Here is a 24,207-nt window from a genome sequence, read left to right on the forward strand (position 1 = left end):
CTACAGGCCAGACTGCAGACTGTGTGTCCTGGAACCACCCGGCCTCCCCAAGGACTGTCCCCAGTCCAGGCCTCCAACCATGGCTGGAAGGGTCTTGGGCCAGTGAGTTGGAGAAAAGAGAGGATTTGTTTCTCATTGTCCTCAGTCCCCAGTCTGAAACCGTGTGTGTGAATTTGGAGATGGGAGACCAGAAAGCTTGGGCTCTGGTGGGACATCTTAATTCTCTTTGACAACTAGCCTGTCCCAGAGGATTTATCCCAAGAAGGAGATCTGGAGCATCACTGTAAGGTGACGACAGAAAGTGCAGCATTGTGGGTCCTCGAAGCCCCACAGCATCTGAAGGGGGACTTAGCAAGCATTTCCCCAGATGTCACCTTACCTGCCAAGCCCAGCAATTCTGCATGACAGGCAGGACAGGATAATTTCATGAGTTTATGGCTGAAGCATCCAAGAGCTAAGTCAACAGTAAAGGCAGGTGAGTCACTCTTAATTGGCAGGTAAGTAGCAGGGCCAGAGCTCCAAAATTCTGTTGATGCCAAATCCAGCCGGTGTTCCCCCCTCACTTGTTGAGCCCCTGCAGTCACACCTGCCCTCCCCTGCCTCTCTCCCTCCCCTGCCTCTCTCTCCTCCCCAGACCTGGGGCCCCGAGGCCATCCATTGCGGTCCTCACTCCCCAGCCATGGCTCTAGGTGGGGGCATCCAGGAGCCACAGCCCAGCCTTCTGGGCATCACCTGCTGCTGCCCTTGCTGTCAAGTGCTCTGGATTCTGCCCAGCCTGGCTTGACCTCGTCCTGGGTCTGGCTTGAGACCCGGATGCTGCCTCTGGCTCAGGAGCGGCCCTGGATGTAAGAACTCTCTTGAGAACTGGCCTCAGATCTTAGCACTTTCGGTATCAGCCGCCTCGGCGGCCTCCTGCTCCCAGCCTCACTGAAGTGGGGCCTTTGATACCCACTGCTTCCCGTGGTAGCACCGATCCTCACCCACCTTAGGCTTGCCTCCCAGAGCCAGCCTACTCCAGGGCACGAGGGCCTCATGTACTAGACTGAGTTTCTGCCCCCGTGTTTAGAATCTTCCTGTATGAACTGTGATGCCAAACTTCATCAAGCAGATGTAGGTACACCCACGTATCAGCAGAGGACCTGGAAGAGCCATCCCAGTGTATCCACAACAATGTTCTCAGAGGCCAGGTAGTCAGGCCGGGAGCCCTTGGGAAGGCCCGGGGTGGGGGTGGGGTTCTGCCCCGTGTCCGGAGGGTGGGCTCCCTGAGGCCTGGCTGGGATGTGCATACAGATCCACAGAGCTGGTTTTTCCTGGGAATCTAGAATGTTGAGAGGTAACTCTAGCATGATTTAGAAGCTGCACTGAATATGGGGAGGACGCCAGGGATTTGGGATTCCTGAAGAACCCAAGGCCCTGGGTGAATGGGGCCTAGAGTGGGCATCTCTGTACAGGTCACTGGGAGGTCAGCACAAGATCAGTGGGTCCAACTAGAATTCACTGGGGTCTTTTCTGATGACTGGGGTTCCAAAACAGGTCAGTTCTTTCCGGAAGATTTATCCTTACCCCAACCTATCCAAGAGTCACAGAGAGGCAGTGAATTCCTGGAGCTGCAATGTGTTTCCTGAATCGGGAAATCACTTGGGCCCCATGTTATGCCTGATACAGCCACTCGGAAAGGGAATAATGGGTTATGGAGAGGTCAGAAATGGGGAGGATGAAGGGAGGAAGTTGACTGGGAGTCACCATCTCAGGTGGAGGTGGAGGTGGATTGTGGGAGTATTGAAGGATGATGGGCCAACTCATTCTTCTAGAGAGAGAAGAGGCTGGGTTGGGCAAACCATGAGGTCCTCCACTTTGCCAGGGGCTGGGACCTGACCTGGCCCTCCAAGGCTATTGGCACCAAACTCTGACCTCTGCAATGCATGTAGCGCAGAGTTCTGAGGGAACCGACGTCAGATAGGAACGGGCTACTGGCTTCCCTCGGTTATTGAGAAGTGTCCCTGTGTGAAGCCGAGGCCCATCCCCACCAGCAGCTTAACAGCAGATCCCGACAGGCTCCTGAGCCAACTAATCCCTGGCTGGGGCAGGAGGCAGAAGTCAGGGCCTGTGCACCAAGAGCCGGGGAAGGGACTGTGCAGGGGGTGGTGTGCATGTCTGACCTACCCCGTTGCCCCCGAAGCTGTAGACATGCATTAATTCACACAGGCAGGCATATGTTCAAAAATTTGTTAATTATACCTACCCTCTGACTCTGAAAAATCATTCCTAAGTTTATACCCAACAGAAATGCATACGTATGTTCACCAAAAAGACAGGAAGAAGAATGGTAATGAGCCAGTACTGGAAACAACCCAAACATCATCCATTAACGATAGAATGGATCGGTTATGGTATATTCATACAATGGAATACTATTCAGCAATGAGAAGGAATAACATGGAGCAATCTCACAAGCATAATTGGAGTAAAAGAAGCCACTTCCAAAGAGTAAATAATGTACTTTATGAAGTTCAAAACAGGCAAAACTATGTATGGTGTTAGAAGGCAGGATGGTGGCTAACTTGCGGGGTGATGAACAGAGAATTCAGGGGACATCTGAGGTGCTGGCCATTTCTATTTGCTTGATCTGGGTGCTGGTTATACAGGTGTGTTCACTTCATGAATTAATCTGGCTTCACAATGTGGTTTGTGCACATTTCTGTCCATAAAAAGTTTACTTTAAAAAGAGACTTAAAAGATGGTGGCAGCTAGCCTGCTTTTCAGCACTGTGCTGTGAAAGACACAGGAGTGGATTGGACACAGTCACGTCCCTCAGGAGTGATGGAGGCAGACAGGAAAACACCCAAGCGTGGAAACAAGGTGAGTCAAACTGCCCCTTTTCTGGGGAAGTGGGGAAGGCCTTACAGAGTATTGGGGTGTGGAGGAGGCTGGTGGCAGAAAGATGGCCATGGATGCCCTGAGAGGAGGGGCCACTGGATGAACCCTCTGATGAGTCAGGGCCACCCCCTGGAGCTCAGAGGTGCTCAGAATCCCTTCAGACTCTGCAGGGACCTGAGGTCCGCCCTGGGCTGCCAGAGGACAACACACTAGGTCTTTCCTGCAGCTCTGGGCACGTCACACGCATCTGATTCTAGAGATGCACCTTTGGAAAAACATTTTCAGCAGGCAGAGCTGAGTGGAAACATACTGCTGCTAAAAGTATCCCCAAAGCTCTGAATTATTTATTCACTGATGCATTCATCATTGATGAGGCCCCGGTTGGCTTTCCTCTTCCACAAACAACTGCCCTCCTGCTCTCACCATGGTAGGCTCTGGTTGGTACCATGTTACCTTTACAAAGCATCTCTCCCACGTCACTTGGACCTTCGCTGTAGATGGAGCAGATGTGTCTCTCTTTTTCAGAGGAGTACTAGCCTTCCTCAGCTCACACGTGGGCCTGTGGGGCCTGTGCCTAGAACCTGGGGCTCCTGACTGGCAGTCCAGGGCTCTTTCCAACAGTGCATTCTGCTTCCTATGGGGAACTGGGTGAGACTCCATCCCCCTCCTCGCCCCTGGCAGGAGGTGCGGCACTCAGCTGAGCTGGGAGCTGACTATTTTCAGATGGTTCTTTCAAATACTTACCATTTGCCAGGTACAAAGAAGAAACAGGCTGTGATGGACACTGTTGCGTTCTGGCAAATCAGAATCCCTCCCTTCTTAGGGCCCTGATTTCCTTTCAGAGGACCACCTCCCCCTCCCCCAGGCACAGCATGGGAGGAGCCGGCTCAGACAGGCACCTGCCCTCCCCAAATGGTAGCTGATGGGTGCCTGGAGCCTCCCTCCCCCAGATCTTTCCTCTTACCACCTGTCACAGCCCAGGGGTGGGCACGTGACCCGGAAGAGCAGCTGGAGCTCAGCACCGGGGCTGGAAGCGAGTGCTCAGAGCTGCTGCTCCTCCATCCTGGGAGCTCCTGTGGCCATGTCAGCAGAACCACGGCCGCTGACTGAGGCTGGATGTATTTCCAGAGAAGTCTCTGCTAAGGAACTGCTCTGAAGTGGGACCCGACGTCACTGCAAAGTAGAACGTGTGCTAAGTGCCACGAGGGGACGGGGACCGGGCCCAGCACTGCCCAGCCCTGGAGTCGGTTTCTCATCTGCCCTTAGCTGAGGCAAGAGGGCTCTTCAATCCAGAAGGCATGACCTGGATATAAGGCTGCTGTCACTTATTCAGTGGTGCTGTGACTCGAATGACAATGAACTCTTGGGGATGGTTAGTGGCTGGGGGAGAGTGCATCGCTGGTGTTCACCAGCCCCGGTTTGCATAGGGGCTCGGATGCTCAGTAAACTGCCTTGGCCGTTTAGAGCGTCGACTGGAGGCAGGCAATCACCACATCTGGCTTTGAGACTGTCGAGGCCCTTTGGCCTTAATTTTAGACTCGTCAAGAAACCTTCTGATACGGAATTTGTGGAGGTGGCATCACCGGCTCTGGAATCAGTTCTGAGTTCAGATCTGTGCTTTGCAAATACTTCTTGTGTGTCGCCTTGGTTAAACTTTCCAGTGTGGGCCTCAGCTTTCTCATCTGTAGAACGGAGATGAGACTCTCATGTGGCTTCAAGGGCCATCCAGCTGGTGGCCACTTCACATAATGCTCCACCATGTCCCCCAATGTGGCCTCCTTGCACCTCTGTCAGGAGGCGGCAGCTTGTGCTGCCACCTCGGGGGTAGTTCTGTGATAAAAGCTAAGCTGACACGTCTGGGGCATTTGCCACGTGCCTGCCCAGCACTACGCGTTCTCAGGTACTGGCTCATTTATTCTTCACCGCAGCTTTATTTTATAAAGAAACTGAAGCCGAGAGAGGTTAAGTGACTGGCTCAGGATCACAGCCAGGATGTGGCAGAAGCAGGATATATTTTTTATTAAAAGTTGTATCTAGTTTCTACATCTGTTTCCTGTGGATTGTTCTGGAGGATTAAAAATGATGCACACGTAAAGGAGCCAGCATGGTGCCTGGCACCTAGAAGGCACTGGCTGGTTACTGGGCTGGTAGGAGCACCACGGGCTTTGGGCCCGCGGCTGGACAGGTGGGCTCGCCCTGCGCACCTGACAGCCAGTCCCTGGGAGCCCAGTCGGCCCTGAGGGAACCACACAGGGAGCACCTGAGCCTGGGAGGCAGACACCTAGCCTCTGTGCGTGTGGTGTGAGCTCCTGCGGTGGTTGGTTCAGTGACGTATAGGAAGTGCCCAGGCCAAGAAATGGAAAAATCCTGCTCTGGCAGCCTGGTCCCTGGCAGAGGGGTACCTGGGTGGCTGGTGCTCTGGATGGAGCTTGTGACGCAGCTGCTTATGGAATAAAGGTAGGGCTGCCCCAATCAATCAGGGTCCTTGACTTGGAGCTAATAGAACTGAATGGCGGCAACAAGGGTTCTAAACGTCCTTTATGACTTGACAGATGGAGAGTGAGACAGCCAGCAGGGCTTAAACAGGAGGCATTTATTGTTAGAAATGGCAGATCTTACACTCAAACGGGTTTAAGCACAAACACATGGAAAGGGAGGTGCCCCAGCTCCCGCAAGCCCTTCATTCCCTCCAACGCAGGTTTCAGCTGTGCTGCGGCCTGGCAACCACTGTCCCTAACCGTGCTGTTCCCTGTCCCAATGGCAGCAGGAGGTGACAGCCCTCCGTGGTGCCCACCAGCTGGAGGAGACAGGCTGCGCCGGACTCAAAACGCCGCCATCTGCAGGAGCTCCGCCTCTTCTCCACACTTCAGGGAAAACGAGAAAAAGTCCCAACAGGCAAGATGCATTTTCTTAAATAGCTGGATAGAGGTATATGGCATTCATTTGCTTAATAAGCAAAACAAAATCAACCAGTCTGGTGCTGATGCTGCGGCACCATCAGGAAGAGCCGGAGTCTCCCGGGGCTGGCGGGCGTGGAGCCGCCCTCGGGCCTCGCCTGGGAGCCTGAGGGCAGCGGGGCCAGGCCTGTCAGAGGGGGCCCTCCCCACCTGCTGGGATGGTCTCGGGGCTCCAGGCCCGGGAGAGTCTTCAGTCCTCAGTCACAGGCGGGGGTATGAGCTGTAGCTGGAAGTTCTCCTTCTGGAAGACGCTGGTGAAGGCAGGGCCACTCTGGGAGCCGCTGAACGGCCTGCAGCTCTCGCTGCCGCGCTTCTGGGAGAGTTCCGTAAGCAGAGCCAGCTGCAAAGGAGGGGACACACGTCAACCGAGGCTGGAGGGTAAGACCCGGGTGTGGACCCCAGAGCTGCATCTCGCTAACAGGCAACGGTGACTTGGCACAAGTTCACGTCATCTGCTAGGGCCTAAATTTCCTCCTTTGATGATGAGGCGGCTGGACTGGGTAAGTCCTGTGGGCACAACAAACTGTGACACTTTCTGACAAGGGGAAGCTGTCTGATCCTGAACCTCCTTCACTCTGAGTGTCCCCTCTCCAGCGGGTGTGTGACCCTGTTGCCTCCGTTCTCTCCCTGTGGACACACAGCCCGAGCTGCGGTTCTCCACTCTGTGCTCAGCTCAGGCCACACACTCCCTGTTGGTGGGTTCTCCTTGGGATGAATGACAGTCACTGGCTCCGACCCCTCTTCTTCGTGGACAGCTCCAAGTGGACGCCCAGCTGCCACTTCAAACTCGGAGGCTCCAGGCAAACTCACAGTTGCCACCTTCTCCTCTAAGTGCCCTCCTTGCTCCTGTCCACCAGCGACACCAGCGCTACCCTCACTCTGTTACAGGCTCAGTTCTGGGAGACCTGCTGAGGAGGGGAGAGTGTTAACCCAGCCCACTGGGAAACCAGGCTTGGGCCCTCAGTGGGGCCATTCCTTTGACCGCAGAGAGGCTTTCGGCAAAAGTACAGAGCCTGACAGCCTAGCCCTTGAGATGCCCTTGATGGTCAGAGAAGAGCTGAGTGCCACACCCAACCAAGCTCCTTCACCCGGAGAGAGGGCAGCTGTGAGGACCGAGCCGTCACACACAGCAGCAGGGCGAGCCTCCTGGTGTCAGGCTGCAGGCCCGGAGTCTGCGGGACTTCTAAAAGCCCCAGGTAACTCCCCTGAGTGAGTGCCTTTTAGGCGCCAGGCACCAGGATACTAGGTCCTTTACATGAATTATGTCTAATCCTCCACAACCACCCTCTGGGTAAAAATCCCAGAGCCCTGAGAAGTTAAGTTACTTGCCCTGGGTCACCCAGTGATGAGTGACAGTGTGGGACTCGAACTCTGGTCCCTGTGACAGTTTCTGCTCAGCTGAGCTGCCTACGGTTCTGCCTTCTCCGGAGATAACTTGTCTGTCACCTGCTCTCTCCTCACCTCCCCTGCCAGGTAGTCTGTCTTCCAGCTGTTCTCCAGCCTCTAGCAAGGGTTCTCTCCTCACCCAGGGAATAGTGGCAGAAGACTCACACGTGTCTGTCACTTCTGTTGAAAACTCACTACCAGTGACTGTGGTAACTGGGGAGACATCTGAAGGCCCCTTGGTTCAAAGTGCCAATTTATCTAAAATAATCCAGCGCCTGCTCCTGGTTCCAACACACAGCTATGGTTCAATGCACGATTCGTAACACAGGCTCAAAAGCTCCGACTGCAAACTCCTTAGTTGGCCCAGGACACGCAGGAGGTGGCTCCCTGCAGGGACTTCCACTGCTGCCTGAGTAGGTTACAGAGTGGTGTCCCTCGCTCTGCACAAGCCCCACCTGTGCCACTTTCTGTCTTCTGTAACCCTCTCAGTTGCCCATCAGCATGTGGAGTTCTCTGCAAGGACTGTTATATACGATGCTATAACAGGACAGGTGACAGATGCTACGTAAACCCAAAGTTCTTTCACACTGACACTGAAGTAGATCACAAAACATATTTTCTGTTTTCCAAGGAAAAAGGTATTTTTGTGTTCTGCTTCTGTAACTTAGTGTTCTAGAAACTGATGAGTCCTGAATAGTGGCTCAACAGTTTAAAACAGCAGAACTTCCTTAGAATAGAAGGCCCAGAAACCCAACTCCTGGGGCAGAGCCTGGCTGGAAGTGATGCCAATTCAGCCCGGAATAAAAGACCCTGCCCAAGACCAGCTCTCAAAGAGGGAACACCATTTTTCCTCTGGGCTGCCAGCAGCCTAGCAGGTGTGTGGGGAGTGGGCAGAGGGAGCCCAGGCATAAAAAACAGTACATAGGCAGTCTGTGAAAGCCCAAGAAAAGCTTACGGAACAAATTTGGCCTGGCTAGAATTTAGGTGTGACCTGGGGCATGGAGGAGGTGGTAGAGTTTGGACTCCACTTCAGGTGATAGAGGGCCAGGAAAGTGCTGTAAGCAAGGGGGTAACAGGACTTTCGGGTTTGGAGATGGTGCCCAAGCAGCAGCCTGGAGAAGGGACAGAAGACCTGCAGTGACCTCTGTGAGCTGGAAGGAAAGGGGAGAAAGAGACAGGAGAGCCCCCTACTGAGTGGGTGGGGTGGGAGGGATGAGCCCAGGGTGCCAGCAGGTGACTGCTTTGGGTGACCTGATGACAGGGTGACACCCAGAGACAGGCACGGGCAAGGAGGAGCGGGTTGGAAAAGTTAACAAGTGCACTTCTGAAGTGCCTGTGGGGCCCCCAGACTGACGTTGCGGCGTGAGTGCCGTAGCCCTCTAAATCTGTACTCTAATACAGTAACAGGAGTCCAGCAGTTTTAGCCCATGGCCTTTTGGAATCAAGACCAATGTCCCCAGTCTCCACTGCAGTTAGCTGTGGTCACATGTCTAAGTTCCAGACAAAGGAGATAAGTGGAAGTGGTGTATACAGTTTCCAGGAACTATCCTTAAATAGAGGGCTTATGGTTTTCCTCCTTTTTCTCCACCTTGCTAGCAGGAATACAGATGTGATGGTTTGAGCTGGGACAGCCATGCTGAATCATGCGAATATACAGGAATGCAGATGTGATGGTTTGAGCTGGGACAGCCATGCTGAATCATGCGAATATAAGCCATATGTTAGAGATGACAGAGCCACAAAGTAGAAGAAATCTGGAGAGAGATTCGTGGAAGATGCCCTGGGATGCCCATATTTACAATTCTATTTTGCATTTATCTTTCATGGCCAAAGCAAATTCAACCAGTGCAGGTGTGCAGCAGAGTCTGGGGCTTAGGGCAGATTTGGCAGTCATCAGTATAAACAAAGGCTCCCAGATGAGGGATTAGGCTTATGCCTGCTCTCTCTGGAGGCAGTACAAACACAGATGCCCTTCTGTGTCCTCACAGCCCAGGGCAGGTAAGGGACAGATATCTTTCCACTTCCTCTGCATCCTTTGCCAAGTTCTGAGTGCTCCCTGGGGTCAGGGCCCCACATAGCCATAACAGGGATGCCAGGGCACTTTACAGACTAAGGACGAGGCTGGAGTGAGGACCTGAGGACACTGTGTTACCAAAACACTAATTATAAATAGGGAAATAAACATGTAAACAACCACACCAACATTACCCTAGAACTTCCTCGGTAGAGATGGCAAAGCTGATCAAATGCTTGGATCTGCTGTGGATCCAGAACAGGTTCTGAGGTTGCCTGAGAAATCAAAAACAATAAGGTTAATAATAACACCCATGGGCAGCCTCCGTATTTGGTCAGTGGTGAAACAGGATGCAGTGCTTCCTTCACTCCTCTGAAGAAAATCCATGCTACCAGCAACTGATAAGATATTTTACTGAACATGAATTAGAAATGGCCGTGTGCCTCTACACGCCCTTGGTGCCAGCTCCAGGCCGACAACCTCCCTATGGCCCCTTCCCATGTGGTCTCCAGATTCTCCATACTTAAAAACGAAGAGATATGGGAACATATGTATATGTATAGCTGATTCACTTTGTTATAAAGCAGAAACACACCATTGTAAAGCAATTATACTCCAATAAAGATGTAAGAAAAAAAAAAAGCTTCCCCTGGGGCTTCTTGGTCCCTCTTGGCCTTTACTCTGCAGAATAATTTGGCTGCACCCAGCCTGGCACTCCCAGCACTGAATACGGCCAGCAAAGATGCCCCTTCTTTGTGCTGCCAGTGGAGATACGTTATACATGAAAAAGCATGTCATTTCCCTGCCTCATTATAAAGCTGGTAGCCACCTAAGGGGGTGAGATTTCAGTCTGCTTTTGGGAGAGGGGAAGTCTAACTTCTCCAGCAGTCTCGTTTTGTTCCACTGGTTACTGCGCCCAACACTGTGGTCCTACTCTTGGTGGATCAGATCCAACTCACAGCTAGAGGAAGAAATGGGATCCTGGCAGAGGCCGCCATAAGCTTTGGAGTCAGAGGTGAATTGGAATACCAGTTCTGATACTAACCTGCTACGTGACCTTAGGCAAGTTCCTGCTCTGACTTGTGAGACAGGCTACTGCTTCCTTATGAGGTTACTGAACATTAAATTAGATGAGATCCATATTTAAAGTGTCTTTTACCTGCCTGCCCCCACCCCATAAAGGCTCAGTATATGCTGTTTTTTTTTTTTTTTAACATCTTTATTGGAGTATAATTGCTTTACAATGGTGAGTTAGTTTCTGCTCTATAACAAAATGAATCAGTTATACATATGTTCCCATATCTCTTCCCTCTTGGTCTCCCTCCCTCCCACCCTCCCTATCCACCCCTCTAGGTGGTCACAAAGCACGGAGCTGATCTCCCTGTGCTATGTGGTTGCTTCCCACTAGCTATCTATTTTACCTTTGGTAGTGTATATATGTCCATGCCACTCTCTCACTGTGTCACAGCTTACCCTTCCCCCTCCCCATATCCTCAAGTCCATTCTCTAGTAGGTCTGTGCCTTTATTCCCGTCTAGCCCCTAGGTTCTTCATAACCATTTATTTTTTCCTTAGATTCCATATATACCGTGTTAGCATATGGTATTTGTTTTTCTCTTTCTGACTTACTTCACTCTGTATGACAGACTCTAGGTCCAGCCACCTCACTACAAATAACTCAATTTCGTTTCTTTTTATGGCTGAGTAATATTCCATTGTATATATGTGCCATACCTTCTTTATCCATTCATCTGTTGATGGACACTTAGGTTGCTTCCATGTCCTAGCTATTGTAAATAGAGCTGCAATGAACATTTTGGTACATGACTCTCTTTTAATTATGGTTTCCTCAGGGTATATGCCCAGTAGTGGGATTGCTGGTTCATATGGTAGTTCTATTTTTAGTTTTTTAAGGAACCTCCATACTGTTCTGCATAGTGGCTGTATCAATTTACATTCTCACCAACAGTGCAAGAGGGTTCCCTTTTCTCCACACCCTCTCCAGCATTTACTGTCTGTGCCTTTTTTGATGATGGCCATTCGGACTGGTGAGAGATGATATCTCGTTGTAGTTTTGATTTGCATTTCTCTAATGATTAATGATGTTGAGCATTCTTTCATGTGTTTGTTGGCAATCTGTATATCTTCTTTGGAGAAATCTCTGTTTAGGTCTCCTGCCCATTTTTGGACTGGGTTGTTTGTTTTTTTGATATTGAGCTGCATGAGCTGCTTGTAAATTTTGGAGATTAATCCTTTGTCAGTTGCTTCATTTGCAAATATTTTCTCCCATTCTGAGGGTTGCTTTTTTGTCTTGTTTATGGTTTCCTTTGCTATGCAAAAGCTTTGAAGTTTCATTAGGTTCCATTTGTTTACTTTTGTTTTTATTCCCATTTCTCTAGGAGGTGGGTCAAAAAGGATCTTGCTGTGATATATGTCATAGAGTGTTCTGCCTATGTTTTCCTCTAAGAGTTTGATAGTGTCTGGCCTTAAATTTAGGTCTTTAATCCATTTTGAGTTTATTTTTGTGTATGGTGTTAGGGAGTGTTCTAATTTCATACTTTTACATGTACCTGTCCAGTTTTCCCAGTACCACTTATTGAAGAGGCTGTCTTTTCTCCACTGTATATTCTTGCCTCCTTCATCGAAGATAAGGTGGCCATATGTGTGTGAGTTTATCTCTGGGCTTTCTATCCTGTTCCATTGATCTTTCTATTTTTGTGCCAGTACCATACTGTCTTGATTACTGTAGCTTTGTAGTATAGTCTGAAGTCAGGAAGCCTGATTCCTCTAGCTCCGTTTTTCTTTCTCAAGATTGCTTTGGCTATTCGGGGTCTTTTGTGTTTCCATACAAATTGTGAAATTTTTTGTTCTAGTTCTGTGAAAAATTATGCTGGTTTTTCTTACCACAATTTAGAGTACCCTCAGTTAAACGATGGTGTGTTTCAGTGATTGATGAAGGTGTTGACATTTGCGTCCATCCTGAGGGCTGAGTGAGGGCTCTGGGACTGAAGGGAGCTTCAAAAGGTGGTCTGGAGACTCGTTCTGTTTATAAGAAAGTCCTGGCAGGAACGGCCACCAAAACAGTGATATAAACAAATGCCTGCATCCAGGATGTGGACGAAGTTCAGGAACAGGGGAGGCGCAGAGCAAGTAACATCACTCAGAACAGTTACCATGTACTGAGCATTTCCTACATGCCAAGCCCTGTGTGCTACATGTTTTTCGTGGATGACCTCATTAAACCCTCACAACCACTCTAGGAGGGAGGTTCTGCCGTGTTCATTCTCCCCCACCCCCCAAAGATTTGAACTTTACACAGCATTACAACTTTAAGAAGTTATGTGAACTTGTGTTCCAGGAATGACTTTGCTGCTTTTCTTCAAAATTTTCACCACCCTTAGGGGGACAAAACCTACTAAGCAGTAAGAGAGAATGGAAATAAGCACTACCCCTGAGTGAATCATGCTAATGATTATGAAATGACTTCACAGCTGCTTCTCTGTGAAAGGATCTGCTTCAAGACCAAGAGAGCAGCTGTCAATAAGGAGGCTCACAGCTCCTGGGCTTCTGTAATCCCACGATGATGCCCCAGAGACCAGCCCAGGACACAGCTGCCTCAGTTCTTCCTGATGCTCTCAGTGGTGTGGGAATGGCTGAGGATGGCCTGATGGGAATCCCAAGCAGGGCAGCCAGAAAGAGAAAAGGATGGACCATAGGGGTCCTGCCTTTTCATTCTAGACTCACGCCTCTGGGTCTGCCACACACATGGAGGGATCATCCTCTAATCTGAGAATGCTTAAACTTGCCTTGACACTTAAAGAAACACTTCTTCTCAATATAATTTGGTACAAAAACTATCCTATTCTTAGAACGTGTGTGGAGTATCACACTTCCAATAGATACTAAGTAAGACGCACAGGGGAGTTCCAAGCTAAAGATGATCAGAAGGTTTGAGAAATACTGCAAACCAAGCTCAAACAAACAAGCAAAAAGAGAAAATATATAAATACCTTCGAGATACTTAACACTGGTCCTCCCCCGATTTTCCAAATCCCTTCAGTACTAGTGGCATGAATGGGGGAGCAGGACAGGTTAAGGACAAGGATGACACCTGCCTTTCACTGGCAATTCAAAACCTCAGCTGTGGGGCCTGCCAGTGCCACAGTCCATACGACAAGGGACCAAGCTGCCCTGATCTTACCTTTGTTTATTCCCTGGTTACTCCGTGATGCAGTTTAACAAGGAGGGTCCAAGTGGAATGGCGTCAGGAGTGGACTAGGTAAGGCAGCAGGGGCTGGGGGTGGGGCTGTTAAGGCAGGTTAATTAACAAGGAGGTTGTAAAGGCGAAGGTGGAAGACGACAAAGCAGCAAGAGCAAGAAAAGGCCTCTCCTTACAGAAACACTTCTATAAAACAGCCCTTTGCCTTGAAGGGATAATGTAAGAAAAAAAATCTCATGAAATGTACTACTGTACTTGTTATGAAAATACAGATGTACAGGCTACTTGTGATGATCCAATTAAGAAATTCCCATCAGACCCTGTGCTGAGAAAAACTGTGTTGGACACAGTTACTAGTTGTGTAGACTTCTACTAATTGTGTTTTCTTTTTTGTTTCTGTCACTAGGGAGCTCAAAACTTTAAGTGGTCAGCTACATAAGTCTAGCAGCTGCACAAGACTTGGTGGCAAACATTTATGTGTGCTATTATAATCTGGTTTTATATTAGTTTCCATAGGCATACAGTTTTTTTAAAATCTAGATTTCCTCATTTTTTCATCCAATTGGTTGTATTTTGGAAGCCAACTCAAATCATTTTGGGAAAGCAAAGGTCAAGTCAGATCAGAAGTAGAAAATGCATATGACAAACCCACAACTAACATCATTCTCAACAGTGAAAAGCTGAAAGCATTCCCTCTAAGATCAGGAACAAGACAAGGATGTCCACCCTCACCACTTTTATTCAACATAGTTTTGGAAGTCCTAGCCACGGCAATCAGAGAAGAAAAAGAAATAAAAGGAATCCAAATTGGAAAAGAAGAAATAAATCTGTCACTGTTTGCAGATGACATGATACTATATGTAGAAACTCCTAAAGATGCTACCAGAAAACTACTAGAGCTCATCAGTGAATTCAGTAAAGTTGCAGGATACAAAATTAATATACAGAATCTCTTGCATACCTATACACTAACAACGAAAGATCAGAAAGAGAAATTAAGGAAACACTCCCATTTACCATCACATCAAAAAGAATAAAATTCCTAGGAATAAACCTACCTAAGGAGGCAAAAGACCTGTACTCTGAAACCATAAGACACTGATGAAAGAAATCAAAGATGACACAAACAGATGGAAAGATACACCATGTTCTTGGATTGGAAGAATCAATATTGTGAAAATGACTACACCACCCAAGGCAATCTAAAGATTCAGTGCAATCCTGATCAAATTACTAATGGCATTCTTCACAGAACTAGAACAAAAAAATTTTTAATTTGTACAGAAACACAAAAGACGCCAGACTGCCTAAGCAAACATGAAAAAGAAAAATGGAGCTGGAGGAATCAGGCTCCCTGACTTCAGACTGTACTACAAAGCAACAGCAATGAAGACAGTACGGTACTGGCACAAAAACAGAAATACAGATCAATGGAACAGGATAGAAAGCCCAGAAGTAAACCCATGCACCTATGGTCAATTAATCTACGACAAAGGAGGCAAGAGTATATAATGGGCAAAAGACAGTCTCTTCAATAAGTGGTGCTGGGAAAACTGGACAGCCACATGTAAAAGAATGAAATTAGAACATTCTCTAAAACCATATACAAAAATAAACTCAAAATGGAATCAAGACAAATGTAAGGCTGGATACTATAAAACTCTTAGAGGAAAACATAGGGAGAACATACTTTGACATAAATCGCAGCAAGATCTTTTTTGATCCACCTCCTAGAGTAATGAAAATAAAAACAAAAATAAACGAATGGGACCTAATGAAACTTCAAAGCTTTTGCACAGCAAAGGAAACCATAAACAAAATGAAAAGAAAACCCACAGAAATTGAGAAAATATTTGCAAACAAAGCGACTGACAAGGGATTAATCTCCCAAATATACAAACAGCTCATGCAACTCTATATCAAAAAAACAAACAACCCGGTAAAAAAAATGGGCAGATCTAAATAGACATTTCTCCAAAGAAGACATACAGATGGCCAAAAAGCACATGAAAAGATGCTCAGCATCACTAATTATTAGAGAAATGCAAATCAAAACTACAATGAGGTGTCACCTCACACTGGTCAGCTATCATCAAGAAGTCTGCAAACAAATTCTAGAGAGGGTGTGGAGAAAAGGGAACCATCTTGCACTGTTGGTGGGAATGTAAACTGATACAGCCACTATGGAGAACAGTATGGAGGTTCCTTAAAAAACTAAGGATAGAATTACCATATGAGCCAGCAGTCCCACTACTGGGCATATACCCAGAGAAAACCATAATTCGAAAAGATACATGCACCCCAATGTTCACTGCAACACTATTTACAATAGCCAAGACATGGAAGCAACGTAAATGTCCACTGACAGAGGAATGGATAAAGATGATGTGGTACATAGATACAATGGAATATTACTCAGTCAGAAAACAGAATGAAATAATGACATTTGCAGCAACATGGATGGACTCAGTAACCTCTAAGTGAAGTAAGTCAGAGAAAGACAAATATATGCTATCACTCATATGTAGAACCTAATTTTCAAAAGTGATACAAATGAACTTATTTACAAAACAGAGATTTTGAAAACAAACTTATGGTTACCAATGGGGAAATGTTGGGGGGAGGGATAGATTGGGAGTTTTGGATTAACATATACATACTACTATAATATAAAATAGACAACCAACAAGAACCTACTGTATGGCACAGGGAACTCTACTCAATCTTCTGTAATACCCTATATGGAAAAGAATCTGAAAAAGAATGAATATACGTATATGTATAACTGAACCACTTTGCTGTACACTTGAAACTAACACAACATTGTAAATCAACTATACTCTAATAAAATTTTTTTAAAAAAGTAGAAAATGCTACTGTTAAAAATAGAATCACGCTTTCATCCCCAGGAAGCATTACACAGCAGATGAGTCTATTCCAGGCACAGAATAAATGGCTCTAGCCCCTGGAAGTTTGCTCACTGAGGCAGAAAGTGCAGGAGTCTCAAATGATAGTCCAACCCATGTTTTCTGATCCAGCGCTTCTCCAAGCGATTTCTTTCACGTGCCTAAGAACTGCAGAAAGATCTTGTTAAAATGCAGATTCTGGTTACAAGGTCTGGGGTGGGGTCTGAGATTCACTGTTTCTCACATGCTCCCGGGTGACACTTGGAGCAGCACGGCGCTAATCTGTACCTAGAACAGCTCAGCACAGCTGGACTTCCTGTCCTCACTGCGTCCTAATGGGAGCAGGACACTCTCAGCTTACGGGCATTTGCCTTCTTCTGATTCGACTGTACCAAATCAATCAACCAGCATTTCTCTTTTTCTAAGTGTCCCGATTAGGTATGTTGTATTCAACTTTCAATGAGTTCCAATGCATCTTAGAAGCCCTTGGGTATAATAAGAAAATTTAATAAGAATGTTTCTGCCATATGGTTTATTTTGAATCCTACTGAATTGCAAGCCCTACACCTACTCTACTACGTAAGTGAACGGGATTGTGCAAACCGAGGAAAGGAAGGCTAGGAGACTTGCCCAACACAAATCAAAAATTCACAATCCAGTAAGGGTCATAACCAGGACCTCTACCTTATAAGCCCTAGTCCCCCTCCCCTGGGAGAAAAGCTGGAGTAACAAATAGGTAAGTGTGCACACAAACACATACACACACGCAGACCCATAATTTCAAACACGACATGTCCAGATAAGTGTGCAGGGTTGCACTGAGTTCTGGCCTTGTTATCATCATATTCCCCCTCTAGGCCCTTAAACTCCTTGGAGGTACCAAGGGAAGGGGTTTTCCAACAACGACATCCTTCAGAAATTGAAAAATGTGGTTGTTCCATGGGTGTGAAATAACTGAAGGTGACAGGACCTTTCTTACAACACAAGCCATCATCCTGGACAACCAGATACTGAACAAAGGAGCCGCTGCTGGGGCTGCCCTGGGGCCCTCTGGAAGCAAAGGGGCTGCAGGACAGAGATGCCCTGTTCTTGGCCAGGTGGTGCTGTCTCTGTGGAAAACTATCTGAATACAATTCATCTGCGGTAAAACAGCAGAGCTATTTGTAGACGTGCCTAGGACCCAGCAGATGCTTACCTGTCTTAAAATCCTTCCTGGAACAAGACGGAATATTAAAAAAAAGGAAGCATTCAGGGAATGACTAATACATCACTAAGGTGAGGACTTCTGTGCTCTTCTTCTTGGGCTGAGGGTTCCAGCAGTGAGGCGGGGTGAGAATGAGGGAAGGGACAGGGCCCTGGGCAGGCAGCTTGTCCAGAGAAGGCCAGTTTGGCGGTTTTATGCCCTGCCCTATGCAGGGTCCGGCCCACTCACCTCCAGGCCTCACGAATGGGGATCCAGTTCCGCTGTTCAACAGATATTTCTGGGACCTCTGCTATATCAGTGCCTGGGATATAAAGATGAGTAAATCACGAGGAGCTTAAATGTCTCACAGATTTTGGGACATTAAAAACCCCACAAAAAGATCACCACCTCCAGAGCTGATAAGCAAAGCTTGAGAGGTTACTGAGGTATAATAACCATATACAGCATATTTGCCAGAGCAGCCGTGTTTGAAACACGCTCTCACATTATCTACATACACCATCAAAAGGTCTGTGAAATCACAACATTTTTGGGTCCAGATTACACTCTTGCACACTTGAGAGTAAACACTTAGGAAGGCTCAGCTCCAGCTCTCTCCCCAAGCGCCCCCATTCCGTCCTGTCAGTAGATTAGCTGCCACATGGCCCGTCCACAACTGCATTGTTGTGCTATAATGTAATTATGTTTACCTGTCTCCTCGTTAGCCTGTGAAGTCCTTAAATATCAGAACTTTATCTTATTCATCCTTTATTCCCAGTGCTCTACAGCCAGCAAATGTTCAACAAACATTTGCTGAACATCCCACATCCTGTTTTACTCTGCACTGTCCATTTTAGGAACAAGAGCAGGCAGCAATTTGCTCTCGGCCCAGTGTGAAATCACTGGCATTTGTCTTCCTGTTTCCAAGAACTTGGACTTTGTAAAAAGATTCTTTGTGATTTCTGGCAGGTTTATCCTGTGTCTCAGTGAAATATCTATTTCATCCTATTTAATTCACTTTTGGGGAAAGTATTATTTTTCAAATGTCAGAAGATACCAACCCTTGTAAGAAGGAATGGAAATTTACCAAACCAGTGGGACTTTTGGTTAAAAGCCTCTTTCTGTTGTTGCTCTGGCACATCCTGTGCAGGGCCCTCTGTCCCACATGCTTCCCAAGTGCCCGTGATAACTGCGGCGGCAGGTAGACAAAAGCCTGGGCTCTAGAGCCTGCCTGCCTGAGCCCACACCCTGCGTCACCAAACACTGGCACTAAAATCACTGGCAAGTTACCTATTCTCTCTGAGCTAGGGGTGTGTGTGTCTGAGAAGATTAAGAAGGTAATGCACGTGGAGCACGCAGTAAACACCCAAGACTCAGTAAGTCCTCAATAAGTGTTACCAGTCTACACACAACACTGGTCGTGTGTACCTAGTCCTAACATGGCTACTGAAAATGGAAAGAAAGGAGACATAAGAGCACAGTGCAGACAACACTGGCCTGGCAATAAGAGGGATCGGTGGATGTTGCAGGAGAGAGAGAAGGGACAGTGGAGGGAAAGTTTCAAGAAAGGAGTGCTGCAAGGACAGGGCGCAGTCTCTTGCTCACGGCACCCAGCACTGTGCCTGGCACAGAACAGCTGTGAAATAATTATCTGCTGATAATTATCTGCTGAAAGGATGGGAAGGGCGAGCAGATTTTCTACTTCTTACAGTCACTGGGGTGTTTCTAAACCGCCTGCAATGCAGGAAGGGGAACACAGGGCATGGCTTGCACAGACCTTGGCTCTACCTGGATTCTGTGATGACTAGTGAGTGGCCCTGGCCAAGTTTTTTAGCTTCTCTCAGCTTCTTTATCTGTAAAACACTACTCTGCAGAACTGTGAGGATCAGAGATGACGTATGGTCCTGACACCTATTTGATGGTCAGTAATCAGCCGTGACTATTGTGCCTGTGTTATCTCTGCTCCCTGCGGAAGCACCTGGAAGGAAGAGCACTGGGCTGAGACGCAGGAAACTTGAGTGCTCATCCGGTCATAGCTCCCTGTGTAAGCTGAGCGGGTTGCATTGCTCCGCTGGATCTGTGCTCCAATTTATTGAAGGGCAGTGCCACCATAGGCCACACTCTACCATCCGGGGAAGATGTGGGCGCCATGAGACAATAGGCATTTAGGGCACGAAAGATTCAAGTAAGCTAGTGGTGTTTACTGAGGCTAATCATGGATTTTACTGCATCATCAGAAGCAAACTAGGGCAACCAACTACAGACACTGTCACAAAGACCCATGATAGCCCTGAAGAGAAATAGTAGATTCAGTCTAAGATGCTGTACAGAGAAACTGATTTGCCAAATCAGTGTCATGCACAAAAGTGGAAGCAACAAAATTTGAACACAGTCTCAGTTTGGCGAATCCTTAAACATAAGGCACACTACCTAGACCATCTAACCCACTAGCACAGAACTGATCAGGAGTGATTTTCCAATTGTAAGAGAAAGAAAAACATACTTGATACTGTCTGCTAGAGCAAATTTCTTTCTCCCCATGTAATGAAGTCCATTGATAAGAGCTGAAAATTAAACTGCAGCTGAACATTAGAGGAAGAAGCAATGACAACCCTGGAAATGACCTTGTAACACTCAGCATTAAAGTAAATCCAGGGGAAAATGAGGCTCATGATCTGGGAGAGCCGCAGGGAGAGGGATGCTGGGCTGACATAGTGACTCAAAAAGCTCAGTGACTCCCAGACGTGGTGGCAGTGAGAGCTGTAATTACATTCGATGCAAGGAAGAAAACAAACCAGGGCTTTCAGGATCCACGGGCCTCGTAACCAGCACATCAAGCTTGATACAGGAAACAGCTATGATCCCTGCCACCCTGAAGGCTGGGCTCCTAGGAATATGGATAATAACACTAGGGATTCTGGATACAGAGCCTTCCGAGTCACACACGCAGACAGGGACAGTCACAGAAGGCTAAGCTCTGCTTGTTCGTGTCTTATTCTCCACAACAAACAAGGTCCTGAAATCAAAATTCCATTTCCCTTCCTGATTGTCTTCCCATGCGAGCACATGACAGGTGAACCTAGTCTAATTCTGCAACACGATATTTGCACGCACCCCAGGAGCCTTCTACTGGCAGCTCTGTAACTGGCTGGCGGGGATGGGGGCACAGATGGAGCAGAATGAATGGAATGAGAACGGTATTGCCCACCTGCTCCCACCTGCCTTGGCCTCACTACCAAATCCTTCTCTATTTCTAATAGAGTCAGACTTTTGCCACCACCTAAGCTGTTTCAAACTAGAGGTCCTTAATATTTAACACTCTTGCCTAAAATGAAACTCTGACTTCAGAGGTAAGAGTGAAGCCATACTTCCTTCCCCACCTGCAAACAGAAAACACCTTTCCTAAAATTCCCACCCACGGCGCAGTTTGCTTTCACACAGAACCTGGCCCCTCACACACCCTCCTTTCCCAATGCCTCAAAACACTTAATTAGCTCAAAGCTAATAATGAATCAGGTGAAGAAATAATAAAATAAGCAGGTACATTGCTACACTGACTGGAGAGAGGAGGGAAACACCTGGCAGAACATCTCTTAAGGAGACTTCACTTAGAACCAGCTATAAGGGAAGAGAGTATTTGAGGTTGGAGATGGAAATGTGAAAGGCTCACTGAAAATATCCATAAAAAACCAAGACCTTCAAAACCACAATTAAAAAGAGCACAGTGACTTTTCACAGCAGAGGAAGAAAATGCTGGTTTAAGTCTTCCAAGGTGTGAAAAGGAGTAACGACCACCAATGCGGCAGCTGACAGTTATTGAGCAAGTGATTACTGTGTGCCAGCGTGTTCCAAGCCCTGAACGCATATTATCTCACCTCATCTAATCATCACAAACACCCCATGAAGTTGGTTCTTTTGTTATCCTCATTTTACCTTTGAAGGAACTAAGGTCCTGGGTGCAGGATGTGCCCAAGGTCACTCTGGCTGGTGACAGAGCCCAGATGTGAACTTGGGCAGTCCAGTCCCAGAGGTTTCTTCTACTTGCCATGCTCTTGGTATCGGTCTGGAAAAAGCCTGACAGAAAGTCACCTTCAAGGGACTCAGAAGGCTGTGTCAGGAGCACACTAGGTACAAACAGCTCATGCTGCTCAATATCAAAAAACAACCCAATCAAAAAGTGGGTGGAAGATCTAAATAGACATTTCTCCAAAGAAGACATACAGATGGTCAAAAAGCACATGAAAAGATGCTCAACATCACTATATATTAGAGAAATGCAAATCAAATGTGTACCGCCTCACACTAGTCAGAATGGCCATCATCAAAACATCTACAAACAATAAATGCTGGAGAGGGTGTGGAGAAAAGGGAACCCTCCTGCACTGTCAGTGGTAATGTAAATTGATACAGCCACTATGGAGAACAGTATGGAGGTTCCTTAAAAAACTAAAAATAGGGCTTCCCTGGTGGCGCAGTGATTGAGAGTCCGCCTGCCGATGCAGGGGATACGGGTTCGTGCCCCGGGCCAGGAAGATCCCACATGCCGCAGAGCAGCTGGGCCCGTGAGCAATGGCCGCTGAGCCTGTGCGTCCGGAGCCTGTGCTCAGCAACGGGAGAGGCCACAACAGTGAGAGGCCCGCGTATGCAAAAAAAAAAAAAACAACAAAAAAACCCCAACAACTAAAAATAGAACTACCATATGACCCAGCAATCCCACTCCTGAGCACACACCTGGAGCAAACCATAATTCGAAAAGATACATGCACCCCAGTGTTCATTGCAGCACTATTTATAATAGCCAGGACATGGAAGCAACTGAAATGTCCATCAACAGAAGAATGGATAAAGAAGATGTGGTACATATATACAATGGAACCACAGCAAAGAACAAAATAATGCCATTTGCAGCAACATGGATGGACCCAGAGATTATTATACTGAGTGAAGTTAAGTCAGACACAGAAAGACAAATACCACACGATATCACTTATATGTGGAATCTAAATAGACTTTAAAATAAGGACTATCAGAAGAGACAAAGAAGGACACTACATAATGATCAAGGTTATATGTGGAAATAGACTTTAAAATAAGGACTATCAGAAGAGACAAAGAAGGACACTACATAATGATCAAGGGATCGATCCAAGAAGAAAAGAAGACAATTGTAAATATTTATGCACCCAACATAGGAGCACCTCAATACATAAGGCAAAAACTAGCAGCCATAAAAGGGGAAATCGACAGTAACACATTCATAGTAGGGGACTTCAACACCCCACTTTCACCAATGGACAGATCATCCAAAATGAAAATAAATAAGGAAACACAAGCTTTAAATGATACATTAAACAGGATGGACTTAATTGATATTTATAGGACACTCCATCCAAAAACAACAGAATACACATTTTTCTCAAGTGCTCATGGAACATTCTCCAGGATAGATCATATCTTGGGTCACAAATCAAGCCTTGGTAAATTTAAGAAAATTGAAATTATATCAAGTATCTTTTCCGACCACAACGCCATGAGATTAGATATCAATTATAGGAAAAGAGCAGTAAAAAATACAAACACATGGAGGCTAAACAATACACTACTTAGTAACGAAGTGATCACTGAAGAAATCAAAGAGGAAATTAAAAAATACCTAGAAACAAATGACAATGGAGATACAACGACCCAAAACCTATGGGATGCAGCAAAAGCAGTTCTAAGAGGGAAGTTTATAGCAATACAAGCCCACCTTAAGAAGCAGGAAACATCTCGAATAAACAACCTAACCTTGCACCTCAAGCAATTAGAGAAAGAAGAACAAAAAAACCCCAGAGTTAGCAGAAGGAAAGAAATCATAAAAATCAGATCAGAAATAAATGAAAAAGAAATGAAGGAAACAATAGCAAAGATCAATAAAACTAAAAGCTGGTTCTTTGAGAAGATAAACAAAATAGATAAACCATTAGCCAGACTCATCAAGAAAAAAAGGGAGAAGACTCAAATCAATAGAATCAGAAATGAAAAAGGAGAAGTAACAACTGACACTGCAGAAATAAAAAAAATCATGAGGGATTACTACAAGCAACTCTATGCCAATAAAATGGACAATCTGGAAGAAATGGACAAATTCTTAGAAATGCACAAACTGCCAAGACTGAATCAGGAAGAAATAGAAAATATGAACAGACCAATCACAAACACTGAAATTGAAACTGTGATTAAAAATCTTCCAACAAACAAAAGCCCAGGACCAGATGGCTTCACAGGCGAATTCTATCAAACATTTAGAGAAGAGCTAACACCTATTCTTCTCAAACTCTTCCAAAATATAGCAGAGGGAGGAACACTCCCAAACTCATTCTACGAGGCCACCATCACCTTGATACCAAAACCAGACAAGGATGTCACAAAGAAAGAAAACTACAGGCCAATATCACTGATGAACATAGATGCAAAAATCCTCAACAAAATACTAGCAAACAGAATCCAACAGCACATTAAAAGGATCATACACCATGATCAAGTGGGGTTTATTCCAGGAATGCAAGGATTCTTCAATATACGCAAATCTATCAATGTGATTAACCATATTAACAAATTGAAGGAGAAAAACCATATGATCATCTCAATAGATGCAGAGAAAGCTTTTGACAAAATTCAACACCC

General features: G+C 46.5%; 1 protein-coding gene across 2 annotated transcripts in view; it reads right to left on the bottom strand.

The window, feature by feature from the left end:
- Positions 1-6,002: 6,002 nt before the first annotated feature.
- Positions 6,003-24,207, bottom strand: part of VPS8 (VPS8 subunit of CORVET complex) — a 282,734-nt gene continuing 264,529 nt past the window's right edge. Inside the window, exons 46-47 of one of the 2 annotated variants that reach the window (XM_007451396.1) lie at positions 9,429-9,509; positions 6,003-6,174 (exon numbers count right to left, since the gene is read on the bottom strand). In XM_007451396.1, the coding sequence (XP_007451458.1) occupies positions 6,025-6,174; positions 9,429-9,509 (231 nt within the window). In that variant the 3' untranslated portion in view covers positions 6,003-6,024. The remainder of the gene's footprint in view (positions 6,175-9,428; positions 9,510-24,207) is intronic. The other variant, XM_007451397.1, reaches the window with a different exon arrangement.

The sequence above is a fragment of the Lipotes vexillifer genome, unplaced genomic scaffold, assembly GCF_000442215.2.
Source record: "Lipotes vexillifer unplaced genomic scaffold, Lipotes_vexillifer_v1.1 scaffold513, whole genome shotgun sequence".
Classification (NCBI taxonomy): Eukaryota; Metazoa; Chordata; class Mammalia; order Artiodactyla; family Lipotidae; genus Lipotes; species Lipotes vexillifer.